The 18574-nt window shown below is 38.2% G+C and overlaps 3 protein-coding genes across 3 annotated transcripts in view; 2 read left to right on the top strand and 1 right to left on the bottom strand.

The window, feature by feature from the left end:
- The window catches only part of actr3b (actin related protein 3B), a 29699-nt gene extending 19347 nt beyond the window's left edge, over window positions 1–10352 (bottom strand). The window contains exons 1-7 of the mRNA XM_057328651.1: window positions 10226–10352; window positions 10083–10138; window positions 9336–9391; window positions 5763–5887; window positions 2804–2914; window positions 1951–2046; window positions 1699–1806 (exon numbers count right to left, since the gene is read on the bottom strand). Of these exons, the coding sequence (XP_057184634.1) occupies window positions 1699–1806; window positions 1951–2046; window positions 2804–2914; window positions 5763–5887; window positions 9336–9391; window positions 10083–10126 (540 nt within the window). The 5' untranslated portion in view covers window positions 10127–10138; window positions 10226–10352. The remainder of the gene's footprint in view (window positions 1–1698; window positions 1807–1950; window positions 2047–2803; window positions 2915–5762; window positions 5888–9335; window positions 9392–10082; window positions 10139–10225) is intronic.
- A 1269-nt stretch (window positions 10353–11621) lies between these two features.
- Window positions 11622–13413, top strand: xrcc2 (X-ray repair complementing defective repair in Chinese hamster cells 2). Its single transcript, XM_057328652.1, has 3 exons — window positions 11622–11665; window positions 11970–12051; window positions 12136–13413. Exons 1-3 carry the CDS (start codon window positions 11627–11629, stop codon window positions 12927–12929), a joined length of 915 nt encoding a protein of 304 aa, XP_057184635.1. The 5' UTR covers window positions 11622–11626; the 3' UTR covers window positions 12930–13413.
- A 4443-nt stretch (window positions 13414–17856) lies between these two features.
- kmt2ca (lysine (K)-specific methyltransferase 2Ca) overlaps window positions 17857–18574 on the top strand; it is a 122429-nt gene continuing 121711 nt past the window's right edge. The window contains exon 1 of the mRNA XM_057328655.1: window positions 17857–18090. The gene's annotated coding sequence lies outside the window, so the exon portion shown is untranslated. The remainder of the gene's footprint in view (window positions 18091–18574) is intronic.

The following is an 18574-nucleotide window of genomic DNA, read 5'->3' as shown; positions in this document are numbered from 1 at the left end:
TCAGTATCACTTTTGTACCTGCAAAAGCTTTAGTTTTTAGCTTTAGTTGAGCTCTTGGCTCTTCTATTTTAATGTTAAATTAGGTTTCCTTCAGCCATAACTGTGTTAAAATAAATTAGTTGTAGCAAAGAGATGATTACTTCTGAATGGTAATGCATGCATTTTGAAATTGTTTAGATCACTGTTAATAATTGGGTTTGTTTTATTAATGTGTCAGCTCTGAGGATCTGTAGTTTGATATACTGTGATTTTTTAGGAATTAACATATTCGCAATCTGTTAAACCACTTTAACACACAACGACATCAAGAATCTGCATATGAAACTCAACAATGGTGACAATCAACAAAAGAAAGCTTCATGCTGCAATGCATGCTGGGTGATCTGTTTATCTGAATTATTTTGACGATTGTCATCATTGTTGAGGGTTGTATGATGAGGGTTGATGTCAGTGAAATATGTTTGTTTATTTTCTCTCAATACTTGTGCATTGACTAGCCAGAGCACTCAGACCAGTCATCAATTGATCAATAATGTTTAAAACTAATACATTTTATTACAGCCTGACAATTTCCATGAGAACAACCCCAACTTTTGTAAAAGCATGTCTGTCTTTCACAGTGCACAAGTGTTTTTATAACACTATTACATGACCTGAACGAATTAATTTAACAAAAGTCAAGGATCAAGAGCCCAACTAAAGCAAACACTGATCACAATAATGGTTATTATTGTGGGTACAAAACTCATTTCACAGAGTCTCATTTCATTTATTTCCATGTGAAAACTGAAAGTAGTCTGATAAACTCTAGATTTGAACCAGTTTTTACATTGTACCAAGGTCCCCTGTACGTCAATATCAGACGTTCAGAAAACGTAATAATGGGCCAATAAAGGGACGTCTTTTTCAACATCGAAAGCTGCAGAAAAGACATCTTTTGGACATATCTTTGGTCAGGGGGAAGTCATAATTGTAATAAAATTACCTTTACAACACTTACTATGTGGCCTTTTTTACCCTCAACTAATAATATTTTTAAACTAATATCAGTCCAAGTAAATAAAACACAGTGTACATGCCATGGTATATTTAATGCACTGAGCACTCTATGAGCTAGCTGATTGATGTTATGCTAACCTCGTGTAACACAACAGGACACAAACAGTTTTATTGTTTCCACCAAACATTTAACATATTCTTGAAGATTTCTATAGGTCTCGTCTCAGATCTCTTGTCCTAGGACTCGGACTTGACTCGGACTCGACCCTCTCTGGACTCGGTCTTGACTCGAACTCAACCTACTCTGGACTCGGTCTTGACTCGAACTCGACCTACTCTGGACTCGGTCTTGACTCGAACTCAACCTACTCTGGACTCGGTCTTGACTCGAACTCGACCTACTCTGGACTCGGACTTGACTCGGACTCGAATGAGCTGGTCTCAACTACAACACTGCGATTAACATAAAAAATCATTCTCCGCGTGTCATGAATGAGGCCCATTGTGTGCAAAACTGCATATGCCACTGGATCTATTGCAATGGTATTTCTGCATTTTTTGGCTTAAAGGTGCAGTAAGAAATTTCTGAGAAAACTAAAATCAACACAAACAAACAATACTGTGAATATTTGTTATTGCAGTTCTGTGTGTGTGTGTCCAATGTTTAGGGCCAGTGTTATGTAAATCCGTATTGTTTACCACTGGTATGGCATGAGTAACTCCATCACCACTGTCGATTACAATCCCTGTTAGCGTTCGTTCACCAACTTGTCTTGAAGTCCAAGATGCTGCGAGTGCCAAAACAGCCTAAAAGGTTGTGGTAAGTTTAATCTTACAGCATGTTTAATGCACAGCTTATGTCCTATTTGTGATACTGTTATTTGAAAATCAGCTTCACTGTAATGCAAATCTACCCATCCTCTTTAAGGTATTTCAACAAAAAGAGTTTACCTGAACAGCTACATACAGCCCTGGGACATTAAAAGTTTCAAACATGATCTCAGCTAAGTATTCTCTGTTCTCTGGGGTATTGAGAGGAGGCTCTGTCTGTGGACACAATATACAGTATCAGCACAGCATTAGGACAAACAAAAGACCATTCAGACAAATGAAATGTGTTCTTTTGTCATGCTAAATCAGGCACATATTCATGGAGAAGGAAACATCTGTTTGTGACATAAAAACACTGTTGCACAGACAAAATAACATAATCTCTCATCATGTGCACAGTGAATATTGCAGTTGGGGACTTAACTTATAATGTATGTGCTTTTCTGTGTTCTTTCACTGCAAGTAAAGATCTGGTTCACTTTAGAAGTGCAAAAAACATCCCATATGTGACCCTGGACAACAAAACCAGTCTTATGGGTCAATTTTTCGATATTGAGATTTTTACATAATCTGAAAGCTGAGTAAATAAACTTTCTATAGATATATGAGTTGTTAGGACAATATCTGGCTGAGATACAACCGTTTAAAACTCTGGAATCTGAGAGTGCAAAAAAATCAAAATATTGAGAAAATTGCCTTTGAAGTTGTTAATCAGGGGCACTGTGGCAGACCATCCACTCACAAAAATAAAGTTTTTATATATTTAAGGTAGGAAATTTACAAAATATCTTCATGGAACATGATCTTTACTTAATATCCTAATGATTTTTGGCATAAAAGAAAAATCAATAATTTTGACCCACACAATGTATTTTTGTCTTTTACTAAAAATGTTCCCGTGCTACTTAAGACTGGTTTTGTGATCCAGGGTCACATATGGTCATGTGAAGATGTGAAATACGCACAGTCATACCATGAGAACGTTATGGTCTTCTGGCTCAGCTCGGAGATATTTGAAAATGATCTGTTCCAAGAATTTCTCCATGAGGTCCCAGTCCTCAATAATGCCATGCCTGATGGGCCACTTCACAAAGAAAATAGTTCATTAGTCACTAATATGGTATTCATTCGAATGACTTTTTTAAATAAAACAAATTACTGTTGCTACTGATATATTCGCCACAATTCATATTTTGTTGAGTACTACTGACATCTGATGTGAAATTTTGGCTAGTTCTTCCCAGCAGATTTTGTTCATGCTCTTCTGGTTTGTAATTATTTAGTCTAGTCTAGTCTAGTCTAGTCTAGTACATTCAAACAGGGCTAGTGGTGCCATTCACTTGTACCCCTTGATTTAACCCAGGACCACATTTAACCCTAGGCTAAATATTATATCACATGTGTCATGGGTTATAAAACCTTGCCAAAATGTGTAAAATTCGCATTACAACGTGTGCTGTTTAAAACAGACAAAAGTATTTTCATTCTTTTTTTATAATATGTTTCAGAGAACCAGAGCAGATTTACGTGGCGACATTTAAACAGATTGATAAACAGGAATTAATGCTCGCTGTAGGCTGTTCTGCTCAAATCGATGTTATTAACCACACGAATGTGCAAACAATTTTAAACAAGGGTTTATAAATGTACAGTCAGTATGAAATCTTAAAACCTGACTACTCCATAACTCACTTAAGTGTGAAACTGTATATAGTCCAGATTTACATTAACTCAGTCTTAAAGGGATAGTTCACCCAAAAATATAAATATTTCATCATTTATTCACCCCGATGTCATTTCAAACCTGTATGAATTCTTTTGTTATTTTGTTATCAAACAAGAGCAAAGACAGACTGCTTGTTACCACATTAATGCAAAACAGTATTTGCAATACTTAGTATTGAATTCTTAACTTGCATTACATGACAGCAGTTTGAAGTTATAGCAGCACTCATTACATTATGCCGCTACTATTAATCCTTCCTTAAAGGGGTTGTGCAACTGTGTTTCATGCATTCTGACTTCTTTACAATGTTAAACGTGCTGGCTCCTCATGCTTGACATGGTCAGCTTGTCAAAAAACAAGTTGGACGTATGACATAGTATTTCTGTGCTCGATACACTCCCCCAGTGTTCGTATAGGTTTCAGAAAGTTTTTTCGAACATGAAATTCCCTTACGTAACAACTTTTCTTATTCCCTTATTGGACAATTCTTCTGGAAAAGCACGAGAGTGGGAGAAAGAGCACGCCCATCAATGTGGTCCTTCGGTCACGAAGTTGAGGTGTGTTTGTTTGTTCACTGCATTTCAGTGATGGATGTTATATAAACGGTGGATATAACGCTGGATTTGGAGACCGTTTGAAACTGATAGATGTAGCGGTCCCAGCGCTAAAAGATGCCGGTCATGAACCGCACGCTGTACGGCAATCGGTGCATACGTGCATAAGGTAAACAAAACAAACTTATAGTGAATCAACAGTTATGCAGGGATAATGTGATGATGCATTTTGTGCTCGTGCTGTTGTCCCGCCCCCACCTGCACGAGTTCAGGGCTCGTCTGTTTTCAGAAATAATTGTACAGCTGTATTTGTCTTTTATAAATGTGATCAAACCAAAGACTCTTCAAAGATACGAAGTATGCAATATTACTCTATAGGTACTCAAGATTAATATGAGATTGGCAGAAACTGCGTGTGTTACATCCGCTTTAAACATTCTTCTGATGTCTGATATCGGTCACAAAACCTGACTCAACAAAATTTGACTTAAACAGCTTCAAACAAATGTAAGTTTACTAAATCACTACTAATAATGCTCTCCCCATTAATTACAAAAATATACTCAGTAACTTTTAATCAAAGTTACTAAGTGCAGCTGTAACACGTCAGAGGGGACCTGGCCCTCTTGGCTGAGACTGGTTTCTCCCAAGGTTTTTTTCTCCCTTTATTCATCATTGGAGTTTTGATTCCTTGCCACTGTGCATCATCTATTATTCTTATTTCTGTTTGGCATCAATGTTTATGAGAAGCCACCTCACCACATTTCCACCTGAATCCTTCACTGCAGGTTGTCACATTGTTATGTCGAGTTGTTGATGTGGTTGACTGGTCCCCCTTTACTCTGTTCTCAGTTACTGAACCTTAAAACACCTTCAAAGTGATCACTGACCACTCTCAAGTCTCCTTGTTCAAGCAGAGTTGTAAGGCATGACCTTTTCTCAGAAGCTGATTCACTTCAGACTGTACTGCAACTGAGGTATGAATGAGCTGTGCATGAACAAAATAGGGTCTCCAAGGGCCAATCATTTATCATTTATCTATTTATTGTTTGTTCCTCCATAGGTTTAAATTCATTTAAAAAACATATTTGACTGTTTGAACATATAATCACAGCTTGTCTATATAATTTGCCACAGTTTGTTACCCAGACAGATTTTAGCTGTTCAATGGAAGTTGACTTTAGTCATGTAGTTTTAACAGGTCGCATAGACAACAACTACTAAGTAAAATAGATGTGTGCCAAAATATTGCATGCAGAATATTTTGTTTTAAATATTAAAACTTATTTACTGATATTCAAATCAAAGCACACATTGATAATTTAGAATCTCAATGTATCTTGTGTGTCTCAGGACCATATATCATAATGACAACTATAGTCACAAGACTATAGAACCAGTGAGATTGTAAGTTATTGGCATGTTGCCATTTAAAAAAATTGCCTGTTCTGGGTTCAATAGTGCTAAAAACCACAATTCTAATTGGCTGAAATGGTATACGGGTGAGAATATTGTGTGAGAATTTTAATTTGCGGGTGAGCTAATTTATTTAAAACTCAAACAATATGCTATTATACGCATTATAGATATTTCATTTACAAAACAAGATTCCAACTATTGTCTATTAAAAAAACAAGATCACAACTGATCACCTTGGTTGCATAGTTGGGTTTGTCAATGGCTTCATCTCCAATAAAGAAATCAAGGTCATCTACCCCTTTCATGAGACGTCTTTGTGCTTGATCTCCCACACTGGCTGTTTCTCTGACAGCAATACCTGCAGTGCAGACAAACCAGAGTCAGTTGAACAGATTGTAAGGGTGTTGGTGTCTTTCTATTTTGGCTAGTCTCTAACATGTGACCTAACTGAACAGAATATGTGCGATTTGGATGGACAGCCTTAGGGCGGTTTCACATTAACACTTTTGGTGCACACCCGGGTTCGATTAACGTCAGAGTTCGGTTTGTTTGGGTGATGTGAACGTTGTCTTCCGAACCCGGGTGCGCCCCTGCAAACTGTACCCGAGTCCACTTGGGCGTTTTCACACATAAGGGTTTGTTTCGAAACCTGGTGCGTTTTCTCTCTTGGTTCGATTCGTTTAGGCATATGTGAACACGGCAATCGCGCTAGGATCCGCCCCAAAACAATCGCTCCGAGACCGCCTGAACAAGGTGGTCTCGACCCGATTGCAAACGAACCCTGGAGCGGTTCGGTAGACGTGTGAAAACCATCCGACCCAACGGACCAGACTGCATCACAATGTATGATGGGTAATTATGTAAAGTTGCGTGACGCAAAAGGGGTTGTTTTGCTAATGGCTCCCTGTAACAATGTTCAAAGTAAGGAAGTAAGGAGGCGGAAACCGGCGAACGTTAAACCAAACTTTTAATAAAATAAACAAACAACAAAACGAAAGTAAAGTGCTGACAGCTCCCTCACAGTCGACTGCCGGCCACACAAACACAATAAAACATAACATAAAATCCAAGCCTGGTTCTCTCTCGTCCTTCTCCTCCTTTTATGCTTCCCGAGCTCTGCCGTGAGATACGCGTGACAACGCGCAGCTGACGCTCATTATCACTCGTGTTACTGGCCGGAAAATAAACAGATGCACTCTGACCAATCGAATGAGAGTTTACTCGCACGTGACTTTTATTAACAAAGTTTGGTCCGTTAGGAAATATTGCCTTGTGAATGCGAACCGAACTAAAATAAATTTAAGTATTGTAGCGATTTAACCCCCGGTTTCGGAACAAAGCAATCGATACACAGGTGTGAAAACGCCCTTAAAAGGGAGGTCTTGGTTGCGGTTCATGTGAACTCCAGTACGCTTCGCTGCTGATATGAACGCAAACGTACCAAATCGCGGAAGTGAACCGCTATTAATGACGTATTCTTTGTTAAAAATGTGTGATTGTGTGTGTGTGTGTGTGTGTTTCACTCACTTTTTTGACGAGCGTTATTGGCACACTCCAAGCAGAGAGAGCTGTATCCTATAGGCTATCTAATTTCTGTTCGCTTTCAGCGTTCTAAAAAGCATTTGCAGTACATTCACAGATTAAAGTTCCGCTATGTGCTGACGCTTTGGAAACAAAACTAACGGTTCAAAAACATATAAAAGTGACGCGAGCAAGTTATGCATTTTGCCACCTTCTCCTGCGCAATGACGCAAACGACCTGCGGTTCGGACCCAAAAAAGAATAATATGAACGCAGTCCAGTGGGGGCAGAAGGAGGGAGAAATCGAACTAGGGTTCGGACCAGGTAATCGAACTAAATGTGAAACCGACCTTTAGGGTGTGTTCATACTTGTAGTTCGGTTCGTTTGGTACTTTTGGTCCGGACCAAAAAAATCCTGGTTCGCTTAGCGTTCACATTGGTATTAATTAAACCGCACTAACAGAGCAATCGTACCAGAGTTCGTTTCAATTGAACCAAACATTGCATATGTGAACACGCTCTTAGGGTGTGTTCATATATGCCATGTTTGGTTCGATTGAAACGAACTCTAGTGCGATTGCTCTGTTTATTTGTGTGAACGCTGCCACCCAAACCCTGGTGCGCACCAAACAAGCGGACCAACGCCGCTGAAAAGCTGGGTCTCGGTCCACTTTCAAATGAACTCTGGCGCGGTTCGATTGAAATATGAAAACAACACGGACTAAAGGCATCGAACCAATCCAAAAACAGGAAGTGATAAAACAGTATCCTCCAGAAAATCAAGTGATTTGGTAATATAAAAGGAGTGTTTATGAAATCTGTGCTTGCACATGTAACGGAGGAATTCCTGGCGCCGTTTTGACTGCTTTAAAAACTTCATGAGGTCTTTGAGAGTTACCGCTTGCTAAAATACTGTCATATGCGCAGGCATACACTGAGCATGTATAACCCAGCACACAGCATTGTTTTAGATGTCCGGTAAGTTCCAATTTAAAATATAGATCATTAAAGCTGTCCAATCAAGTTGCGACTTTACACGCAAGCTGTTATGTTTTATATCTTTAGGTTCACTGTTAAAATGCCAGTCTGAACGCTAAACGAACCAGGACTAAATTATTTTTTTCTTTTTTGGTCCTGACCAAAAGAACCGAACTAGAAATATGAACGCACCCTTAGAGTAATCCATTTTCACTTCTTATTTCTATGGTTAAAAAAGTTATTTGTGGTTATATGGTAGGTAGCGTTTTAGGAGAAATATAACATTCTACAACATGATGTTATCCTTAACAAATTTATTTTATAACATATTTTGTTATTACAAAAAAACATATGAACGTGGCAGCAGTGCTGCAGACAGTAAGCATTTTTTGAAGAACTGGTAAAAGGCAATGATGTTCATCGATGCATAGTAAAATATATTGTCTGAATATGATGAAATTTCTGTGGCTCCTCTCTCTAGGTGTGGGCATCCTGCAATCCTGAAAGTGGAATTCCTTCATGAGCAATGAGGTCCTGGCCTTAAGCCCATTAATATGTTGTGCAAGACCTGAAGAGAGCAGTGCAATAAATAGAACTCAGAAATATTCATGAACCGAGATTTGTAGGGAGGACTGATCCAAAATTGTTCAACATGAAGACACTGTTTAAAGCAACTTTAGGACACGTTGTTGCAGCTTTACATGTGAATTAATTCTCCTCCCTGTGAGTTCATTCAAGATCTTCAATAAATAGTTTAAAGTTACAGCTTTTTGTTTGTTAATAATTTACTCAGACTGTTTCACCAGACCAGGCCACATATCAGCTTTCCACATACAGCTTTCCTGTAGCTCAGTGGTAAGAGCCTCGTGCTATCAACGCCAAGGACATGGGTTCGATTGCACATAATTAGAAACAAATGTATAGTATAATGCAATGTAAGTCGCTTTGGATAAAAGCGTCTGCCAAATGCATAAATGTAAATGTACATATCAGCATCCTATAGTAATCACTGCAGAAATCCATGCAGTTCACGAAGTGTGCATTGCAAAATGTATCATTTAACAAAAACAATAAACCTACAAGTCTTCTGAAATGCTTTTACAAACATTTTTAAAGGCTTACAGACTATACTGTATTGAGGTTACAGCAGTGGTGAGAATTTTATGATATCTTTAAATAGTGATTCCCTAAGGCTGAATTTAATTAAAATCCTGATCCACATATCATACACTGGAAGTGAGTGCTGGACAGCGTGCAGTATTAGTCTGCTCTCATACATGAACTACTTAAAGTGTCAAGCAGCTCACAGGATGGCATGATGAACTGCGGCTCTGTGTTTCCAGCATAACCAATCTTGGTATACCTGAAATATGAAGAACAGTATATCATTACGTGTGTGTGTGTGTGTGTGTACGTAAATGTGTATAATGATGTAAACATGGGACACAACAAACATACTAAATGATGATTTCTTTAGAATGAAAAAATGTCAAAAGTTGGTTGAGTGGTTAAGATGGTTAAGTTTTAGGGGTAGTGTTAAGGGATAGATGAATACAGTTGTTACAGTATAAAACCATGACATCTATGGTGTGTGTGGTAAATAGAAACAAGCACTTAACAGTCTACATGATCCCATTGTGTCCTTTATTCTCTTTTTTTTGTGAATTCAGGCAGCTGGTAAATAGTGCTGGTTGTGTTTATCACAGACAAGAAAAATACTTGAACTGTTTGCCTGCGCTGGTAAATCGATTAGAAAGCAGTGTCAGGCTTTAAAAACTGGTATATTTTCTCACCCATCTTAATCAATGACACTTGTATAGGAATCTTAATTTGAATAGTATTCGGTATATAATTTATACACGAATATAAATATATGAAATACATTTTGCACATCTTTATAATTTACAATACAATTAAGTTACAATACTGTGGGGAAATGAATATCATTTGAAGGGTTTCATTTGACATAAAGGGTTTCATACAAGGCCTTCTATTGCTTATATTGATAAATACAGAAAAGTAACCGCAATAATGTGAATGTGTAAGAAACTCACCCTGTCCCACAGTCAATGACGCAGGGAGGGAGACGCACTGCCATCGCAACGACTCACTGGTTGCAATCACAAACACATTCGCATGTCACAAACAATTAAACGACACAGAAAGGGTATATTGTTCGTAGGGTTATCAGTTGTACCTTCACTACAGTGTAATGTGTCCCTTGGTTGTCAAACGCGCAGTTATTTTCGCGACTACTTCCCGAGTCAAAGGGAAGGCAAAAAATAGAAACAGGCTGGATTCACGAGCGCCGTCTTCCTCATGGTCCATGAGCTCACAGAAAGTCTAGTATGGCAAAGGATTTCTATATATATTTATAAGCCAGGGCGTCACTATTGGAGGGTTAACAGGAAACGCCTACATAACGTAGTCACTATTAATGAGCCAAGCCTTTGCTATAGGAAAATTACCCGGCAACTTGTAATTAATATTCATGACTGGAACCGTTGCTATAGTAGGATTCGGAATTCCGCGAGCTGCTGGTAAAGTGTGTGTAAACCTATTTTATACAGTCTATCTATGGTGTAAACAGACCGCAGAGATCGTTGCGCAGTATCGTTGTTTACATTTATCTATCTTACATTTTAAATAGATTAAGCTCTAATAAATTGGTCTGCGTTTATTGCTCCAATATATGGTGAGAAGATTGTAAAAAAATAAATGATTGAACTATCAGAATATTAAATTAAAGGTGTGAAAAGGTATTGTGATTATACTGTCCCTTACGAAAATTTACCATGGTTTACTACAGTTAAAATTGAAAAAGAATGGTTTTACTACAGTTAAAACCAAAAAAAACATGCTTACTGTAAACAATGGTTATCACAAAATAACCATGGTTTTTGTAAAAACCATAGTAAACGATGGTTGCTGTAGTAAAACCATGGTTTTGCCCTAAGTAATCAATGCACCAAAAAAACATGGTTACTACACTTGTACCACAAAAAAAACATGGTCAATTTTCGTAAGGGGTACTTTAATTTGTACTGTAATTGTACTGTAAATTTAATCAATAGAATAGTATAAGGACGTTTGAAATACTATACTGGTCATACTGTGAAATCGTATCAGCTGATCTCACTCAATACACGCGATACATTTCTGTAAGTGAAACTCTAGATGGCAGTCGGTCATTATACATTATATGAACTTTTTAACTTCAGTGTATTACACAGATGTTGGAATAATAATCCGTATTATATGTAGGTCTTTTGTGTATGGATTGGCTGACTCAAAGTTTGAAAAGGTTATTGATTGACTGGATGAATGTTAATGCCATCAGTCTTCAGTTAAACTCATGAAGGATTTATGCATCCATGGAGTCAGGACTGTTATCACTGTCTGTGTAATACCAGTGATATGTAATATATTTTTGATTTCATATGAATAATAATAATAATACACTAAAATGTTACTATTATTACAAACATATTCAAGTACATTTGTGCACCTTTTTGGTAGAACTCTTATTTTGAAAAGTGTTCGACCTTTATTTACCAGGAAACAAAATTCCTTAAATAAATGCGCGAAAACCGGCAATATGACAGCGCGTGTACGAATGGCTGAGAATGGTGCTCAGGTAACGTTACACACGTAATATGATAAAGCGATAGATTTGAAAGTTTAGCTCAAATGAAGAAATTAAATGAAACATATGAACGCTTAGTTTTCTACTCGTGAAAACCAAATATATGATAACTTACCTTTATATCAAGCATGGGAACATTGTTTTTTATAATAACTTTATTGATGAGGATAGCTTAAGGTTGATTGAGCTAACCGAGGTTAATTTAGTTTTATGCAATAAGTTTGGAGAGTGTAATTAAATACATTATTTTGACACGAATTCAGATGTAATATCAGAGTTTCTATGTGTGCTGTAGGTTGTATCCAGACTTGAGGGGCGACAGTCATTGAAGGACGTATTCCCCAATATTTTTCCAGTGGATGGCGGCCCAGGACAAGGTGCCGTAAAACTAAATTTACATTGCACATTTTAAACAAGCTTCAGTTAAAAATGCATTGATAATCATATCTGCATCTACACAGGTGATATTGTGGAGTTTTACGGCATGGAGGGCACAGGTAAGACAGAAACCTTGTACCACCTGATCACTCGCTGTATCATGCCAGTGCAGAGTGGAGGTCTGGAGGTGGGGGTAATCATCATCGACACAGACCACCACTTTGACATGCTGCGGTTAGTGAGCATTCTAGAGGGACAGTTGGCCAGACACTCAAAGGAAAGTGACGGTTCTGAGACTGAACCTGAGGAGGGAGTATGTTCATGTCTGCGCAGGCTGTCCGTAGTGCACTGTAGCAGCTCAGCGCAGCTTCTTCTTACCCTGCATTACCTTGAGAACTCCATCTCCATCCAGCCCTCCCTTGACCTGTTGATCATTGACAGCATCTCTGCTTTCTACTGGGTGGATCGATACAGTGGTGGTGAGAGCATAGCTTGTCAGGAGGCTAACATGAGGAAGTGTGCCGAGTTCCTGGACAAACTACGCAAAAACTATGGCATTGTGATTTTCGCTACCACCCATGCAATCATGAGGAACTACAACACAACCTCTGATTCGGGGCTGTCAGATGTGCCTGGCTCATCATCATCATCGTGGAGGTGGAAGTCAGCTGATAGTGCTACAGACTTTAACAAGCCTTACCTGTGCAGAGCATGGCAGAGAATAGTAACTCACAGAGTGCTGTTCACAAAAAGCCACGTGTCAAAAGACCATAAGCAGGTTTTCTCTGCAGCGTGTACCAGCATAATGACCAAAGGTGTCAAAAAATGCTTGTTTAATGTCATGGAAGATGGCATTAAATTTTTATGTGACAAGTGAAAACTCTCAGGAGAAGATACACACGTTTTTAAGCTATCGTCCAATCATGAGAGTGTATACATGCAAAGCTTTTTTGTTTTTTTACAAGAACGTTCAAGTGCAAAAGGGGGCTATCAGTGTGCTTCGTGATCTACCCAGAACTTATTCCACTTGTCTTATTAAATTACAATTAATTAAATTTAGAATTTAGATTATTACAAGAAAAAATAGCTATGGACCATTACTGAAGATTAATATTTTTGTCATTCATCTTATAAATAAAACACACTTCCATTAATGCCTTTTCTGTCCATTACAGCAATTTCAAGAATTACTATTACTATACCATTGCTCTTAGGATAAGAGATTAAACTGAGGGTCGCCTTTGGAGTATAATTCATCTAGCTTTGTTATTAGTGCTATAGATGTTATGTGGTTTGTGTTATTAAAGTTAAAAAACAAAAACATGTGTAATTTATGGAGAGAATAAATATTTAGATTTAAGCTTGTGCAAGTAAAACTTTCCACGTATTTTGTCCTATTGCTTTGTGTGTTTTTGTTATGTTCCATGCATAATAGAGACTAACTCTCCAATTAAAAAAACTAGGTGTATATCCAAAAAATGTGTAACGAATATGTGTAACTAAACTAATTATAAAACCAGTTATTTAGTAAGCTGTTACCTTTGTGGACAGTGGTAGTTTTTCTCTTTTTTGTTGTATTTATTAAATCTGTCGGTGTCCTCAATACAGAGGACAGCATTTTGTAACTCCATGGAATACTGTAGCTCTCTCACTCACACAAACACACACACACACAGCATGGATCATTGAGTGAGAGCGGGAAGGAGGAAACACATCGATGAAAGCATCAGTGAGACACTGTCTTTTCAAACACTGGTGCTTCTTTCAGGCCAAGAAGCTCATTTCCTCTTGCACCTGGACTGCTTTGGACAGCTTCCCTTCAATCCTTGACCTTTAATGAGCCTCTTTTTATCATGAAGAGAAAAGAACACCAGAAACTACAAATGTACTTGTAACACTGTTTTATTCTATCGTTTAGGTTTTTCTATAGTAACATTGTGTTTACATACAAGCAATTGATATGTAAATAGAATATGCCTGAAATGTCTGTGTAGACTTTGTCTACACTGCTGGGAGATCATTTGTTAAAATAAAAAATATAAACAATGTAATTACAACATCAATAGATAAATTCATTTAACTTTAATTTCATGGTTTAAAAATCTGAGTATGCAGTTCCTTTTGCCTTAGGTCATTCAGAGGTAGAAAAAAACCCCTAGCCTTTTAAAAGGATTTATTTTACGTGTAATACCTGTAAGTCTCTTGTTTTTGTTTTTATTGCTATTATTTTTGGATATAGCTATAGACTGATTTCTCTCTGCTCCCATGTTGAAATCGAAAGCGAGGCAGAGGTGGGAAGAAAACCGGAAGGACAGATAGACTGCAATGGTTTGGACTACCATCGAGTGTCTGTGACATGAATAAACAAATGATGCGTTTAAAAACAACGTTAGATTGGCTGTGTGTGTGTGCGAATGAAACCTGTTTGGCAGTTTAAACAGTCACTAATATGTGATGGTACGGCAAATGTGGTCAAGTAAAACAGCTTGTGTGACATGCATCCTATGCTTATATGTTCACATTTAACATCATAAATCGTTTTAATCACTCCAGGTTGGTTGTCAAAACCATTGCAGTCTATTTTTCCTTCCCACATCTGCCTCGCTTTCGATTTCAACATGGCGGCGGTGTGAAATCAGTCAATAGCAAAGAATAAATAACTGTTGAGAAATTTTAAAGGAACTTGATACAATTAATATACAAGAAAATATTACTATGAATGAATATAAATGAAACATAAAATTAATGTGAAGTGAAGATAGTAGTGAACACACACACACCCAGAGCAGTGGGTAGCTATCACTGCAGCACCCGGGGAGCAAGTAGGGGTTGGTGCCTTGCTCAAGGGCACCTCAGTCGTTACCCACCGGCCCTGGGAATCGAACCAGCTACCTTCTGGTCATGAGTCCAACTCTCTAACCATTAGGCCACAACTGCCCTTGTTAATGGGAAGTTACCCTTGGGCCAGCGTGCATGTCCGATGAAATCGTCTATACAGTAATATGTTATGGGATCTTCAGTTTGAAATGGCTTTAAGCTCGCAAGGTTTTATGGGATGGTGTTATCTGATAAATAATCTGCATAAATAAAATGTCCTAAAACAGACTGACTTTTTTGGTGTCCACCTTCACATTTTCTCCTCTTGGAATTATAAGGCTCTACCTGACATTTTTGTCAAAACTGAGTTATTCACATTCTGTGACAACTTATTTACACTATGCAATGTTTTTTTCTTTACATTGTGTACATTTTGGGACGTTTTAGAAAACAAAAAAGTTTTATCTACAAAGTCAAATGGAATTCAAAACATTCAAGACACCATTCTGGGCTACATCCACAATGCACTTTGGTGAAGGCATATACTGTAGATCTCGGACCAAGTATTTTAACGGCATCATTCAGACAGGTAGAGAAATATACCACTGCGTCGTGGTTATTTCTGCTGAGAAGCACGGAACGTTTGTCCAGGCCCATAAGAATTGGAGTCCCATTAAACTAAGCAAATTCAAGAAATGTGTCAGCCCTGGAGGCGACGAATTTGACACAGGACACAGAGATGGTGGTGACATCGGCACCAGGGTTCAGTTTTAAAGAGCCACCGCAAAACGAGAAGAGCGTGGCGGCGGTCAGACTGCGACTGTTGGCACCAAAACAACATGTTGATGAAGGTGGTACGTGTGGATTCATGCGAGACTGTTGATGCTGAGGTGTGCCCAGTGAAGTTCAGGCTTGCATCATTCAGGATGAAACTGGCCACATCAAAATTCAATTGTGGGACAGTCAGCTGGGTTTGTTGGTCCCTGAAAGTTTTTTTTTTACAACAACGGTCAACAGTAAAATTGTGTCCATTGAAGGTCTGCCTGTGTTTCCAAACATTGTCCACGAAACCAATGAAAGAGAGGTGACAATAGTTGTTGAAGAAGTTAGTGCGGCAGAAATCAGAGTGTCATACCAATGCCTGAAGTGTCATTCTTGGCAAGATCACAAGATCATTTCATTGTTGCCAAAGGTGCATGATGCTCCAGAATTGTGACGGCTACCAGCCTATGGCAAGAAGGCACATTACCATAGGTGGGGGTTCTGGACACCAGAAAGGGCTCCTCGGTCTGCTGTCAGACCAGCAGGATATAGAGGAGCACTTTTTAGTTTCTGGTGTGCTTAAATTTACTATACAAAACAGTAGCGAGAAGCATTGAGCGTTTCCCACCTGTTGCAGAAGCCTGTATTGCACCTGTTGCAGAAGCTCGTGGCAGTTCAGAGGCAGACGGTGATGGTCCAGCAACAGCCCGTGGCACTCCAGAGGCAGCTAGTGGCGGCCCATGGGGGTAGTTAATTTGCAGACTCATCAGTACCTGCAGTGGGTTTTACAAATGTTTTACAGCGTTTCTAATATTTTGAATCTTTTTATTGTATAACACAAGGATAGGCATCATTAGTCCTGGAGTGCCGCTGCCTTGCAGATTTTAGCTCTAACCCAAATCAAACACACCTGAACAAGCTAATTAATGTCTTCAGGATTACCAAAGCTATAGAGGGTATACATTGACGTCACTTTCCCACGTGAACATGTCGGGACACGACCTGTGACACGCTCCCTGGGAGGCAAAACACGCAGCAAAATGGCTGAGGAGAATAGGAGAAGCAAAGAATCCGGGACTAAAACACGCAATTATCTGAGCCACACAGTGGTTAGAGCACTGAACACAGTTTTATAAAATATGCTCTAGCAGCAGTAATATAATAATTTGCGCGAAGAGTGTAAATCAGATCATACATTCATAATGGCACTATACCTTTATTATGATTCTGCACATCACTCAGAAATCCAGATGAGCTCACACTTCTAAACCCCCCATGCCAAGCATTCACAATAACATCCATTTGCACTTTAAGTCCACAAAGGTAATAAATCAGAGAACAGTGAATATATTTCCCGTTGTGTACATTGGATTTCTTTAGAAAGAACCATCTGTCATCATTGTTGTCCAATTAAAATGATATGCATTTTAAACAATCCTTTATATATTGACAATTTATGGTTGTTTGACAAAATAAAACAGATTGCAGAAGCCTGACTCCATCATGATGATTTATAGGTGAAAGTGGTGAAAATTTGTACCTGTTTATATCTCAAGACCAGTAGGTGAAGTACCAAAACTATGCATGTACCCTTGGGTACATTCTTGTGATGCCAGTCATGCCACATACAGTCCGACGAATGGTCAGAGAAAAAATGGCAGATTTTTTATTCGTTCATCTTTATTCAGATTGAGAAACTTTATTTTAATAAAATAAAAATGCACCTTAATCGACTGTACATGGCAATTCAAGCAAAGTACATGCGTGTATAAACAAGAAAAGTATACCGTTTGTATAAATAAAAACATAAGCTGTACTAACATTGGTCTAAGATCTTACGAAATATTCCATATTTCCATATTCTTTACTTATTTGCTATACGAATTTGGTCAAAACAAGCGATAGAAATTATATTGCTTTCTATACGCATAAGCGACGGCAACACACTCGTTTTCAGACTCCACTTCCGCGTCTTACTTCCACCCGCTGACGACTGAAAAGCCTTTTTACCTTGAGTGTTTCCCAATGTATTACTGCGCAGGGTCAGTGAGACTTTTTAAACATTTTATTTGCACAGTTTATACCATATGTAATTAACCTTCGTAGCACAAAACATACCGTGTGTTTTTTTTGATAAATGTTTAATATGAGTTATGCCTAATTTAAAACACCAGCAATGCTTTATACTTTGAAGTGGATCTATTTAACCGTTGCAGTGACAGGCAGTGTTTCGGTCTCTCTTAAACATGGCCACCATGATGGAGTAAACGCTACAACTTTAAAATTCATATAATCGAGGAAAACTATGCTTCTTTAACCTAAAAGAGGAATGTTTCGATCTGAAATATCGTACCAAACAACTAATCCACATGAGAGCTTTGGGAAAAGTTTCTTCTTGGATTACATACGGAATTAAGTTGGCTTGAAGCTGGAAAGGAAAAGAGAATTGCATCAATTCCGTAAGCATTCGCGACTCTTCGATCATTCGTACCCATTTTGCTGTGTTTATTTGTGTGTACGTGAATGTTTATTGTTAATGTTGTAGAAATCGGTATGTTGTTACGCTTTGGAGTGGAAGCAAGTGTTGTTTTGGTTTTCCAGCGGAACGTGGCGATAGTTGCTGTCTATATAAGTGAAAAGAGTAACATTAAACATTGTAACAATGTAAAAAAACAAAAAACAGTTCAGGTAATTTTGACAGATTGTATCTGTTGTCCACCCGAGAGCGCGCACTCGTCATTCCGCGAGTTTTTGCTCTTTAATTTTACGGAGATCTTTAACTAATGTGTGATGCCTCCCCCACCCCCAGAATTAACGAAAGTATTACATTTCTTACTACACCATAAATGTCATAGAGGAAGTAACGAGAAAATTAACGCTTCTGGTTTTAAATATTCGTCTTTATTCACAAGTTTTTTTTAAATGTGGCCCGTAACCTTGTTT

The sequence above is a fragment of the Triplophysa rosa genome, unplaced genomic scaffold (assembly GCF_024868665.1).
Source record: "Triplophysa rosa unplaced genomic scaffold, Trosa_1v2 scaffold62_ERROPOS344091, whole genome shotgun sequence".
In the NCBI taxonomy this organism is placed as follows: domain Eukaryota; kingdom Metazoa; phylum Chordata; class Actinopteri; order Cypriniformes; family Nemacheilidae; genus Triplophysa; species Triplophysa rosa.
This window is presented reverse-complemented; position numbering and strand designations above follow the sequence as displayed.

Bases quoted from the DNA above. Each gene is read 5' to 3' on its own strand.
- xrcc2 (XM_057328652.1), top strand. From the start codon at position 11,627: ATGACAGCGCGTGTACGAATGGCTGAGAATGGTGCTCAG. The intron at 11,666-11,969 runs GTAACGTTACAC...TGTGTGCTGTAG, and splicing joins TGGCTGAGAATGGTGCTCAG to GTTGTATCCAGACTTGAGGG. The intron at 12,052-12,135 runs GTGCCGTAAAAC...GCATCTACACAG, and splicing joins GGATGGCGGCCCAGGACAAG to GTGATATTGTGGAGTTTTAC.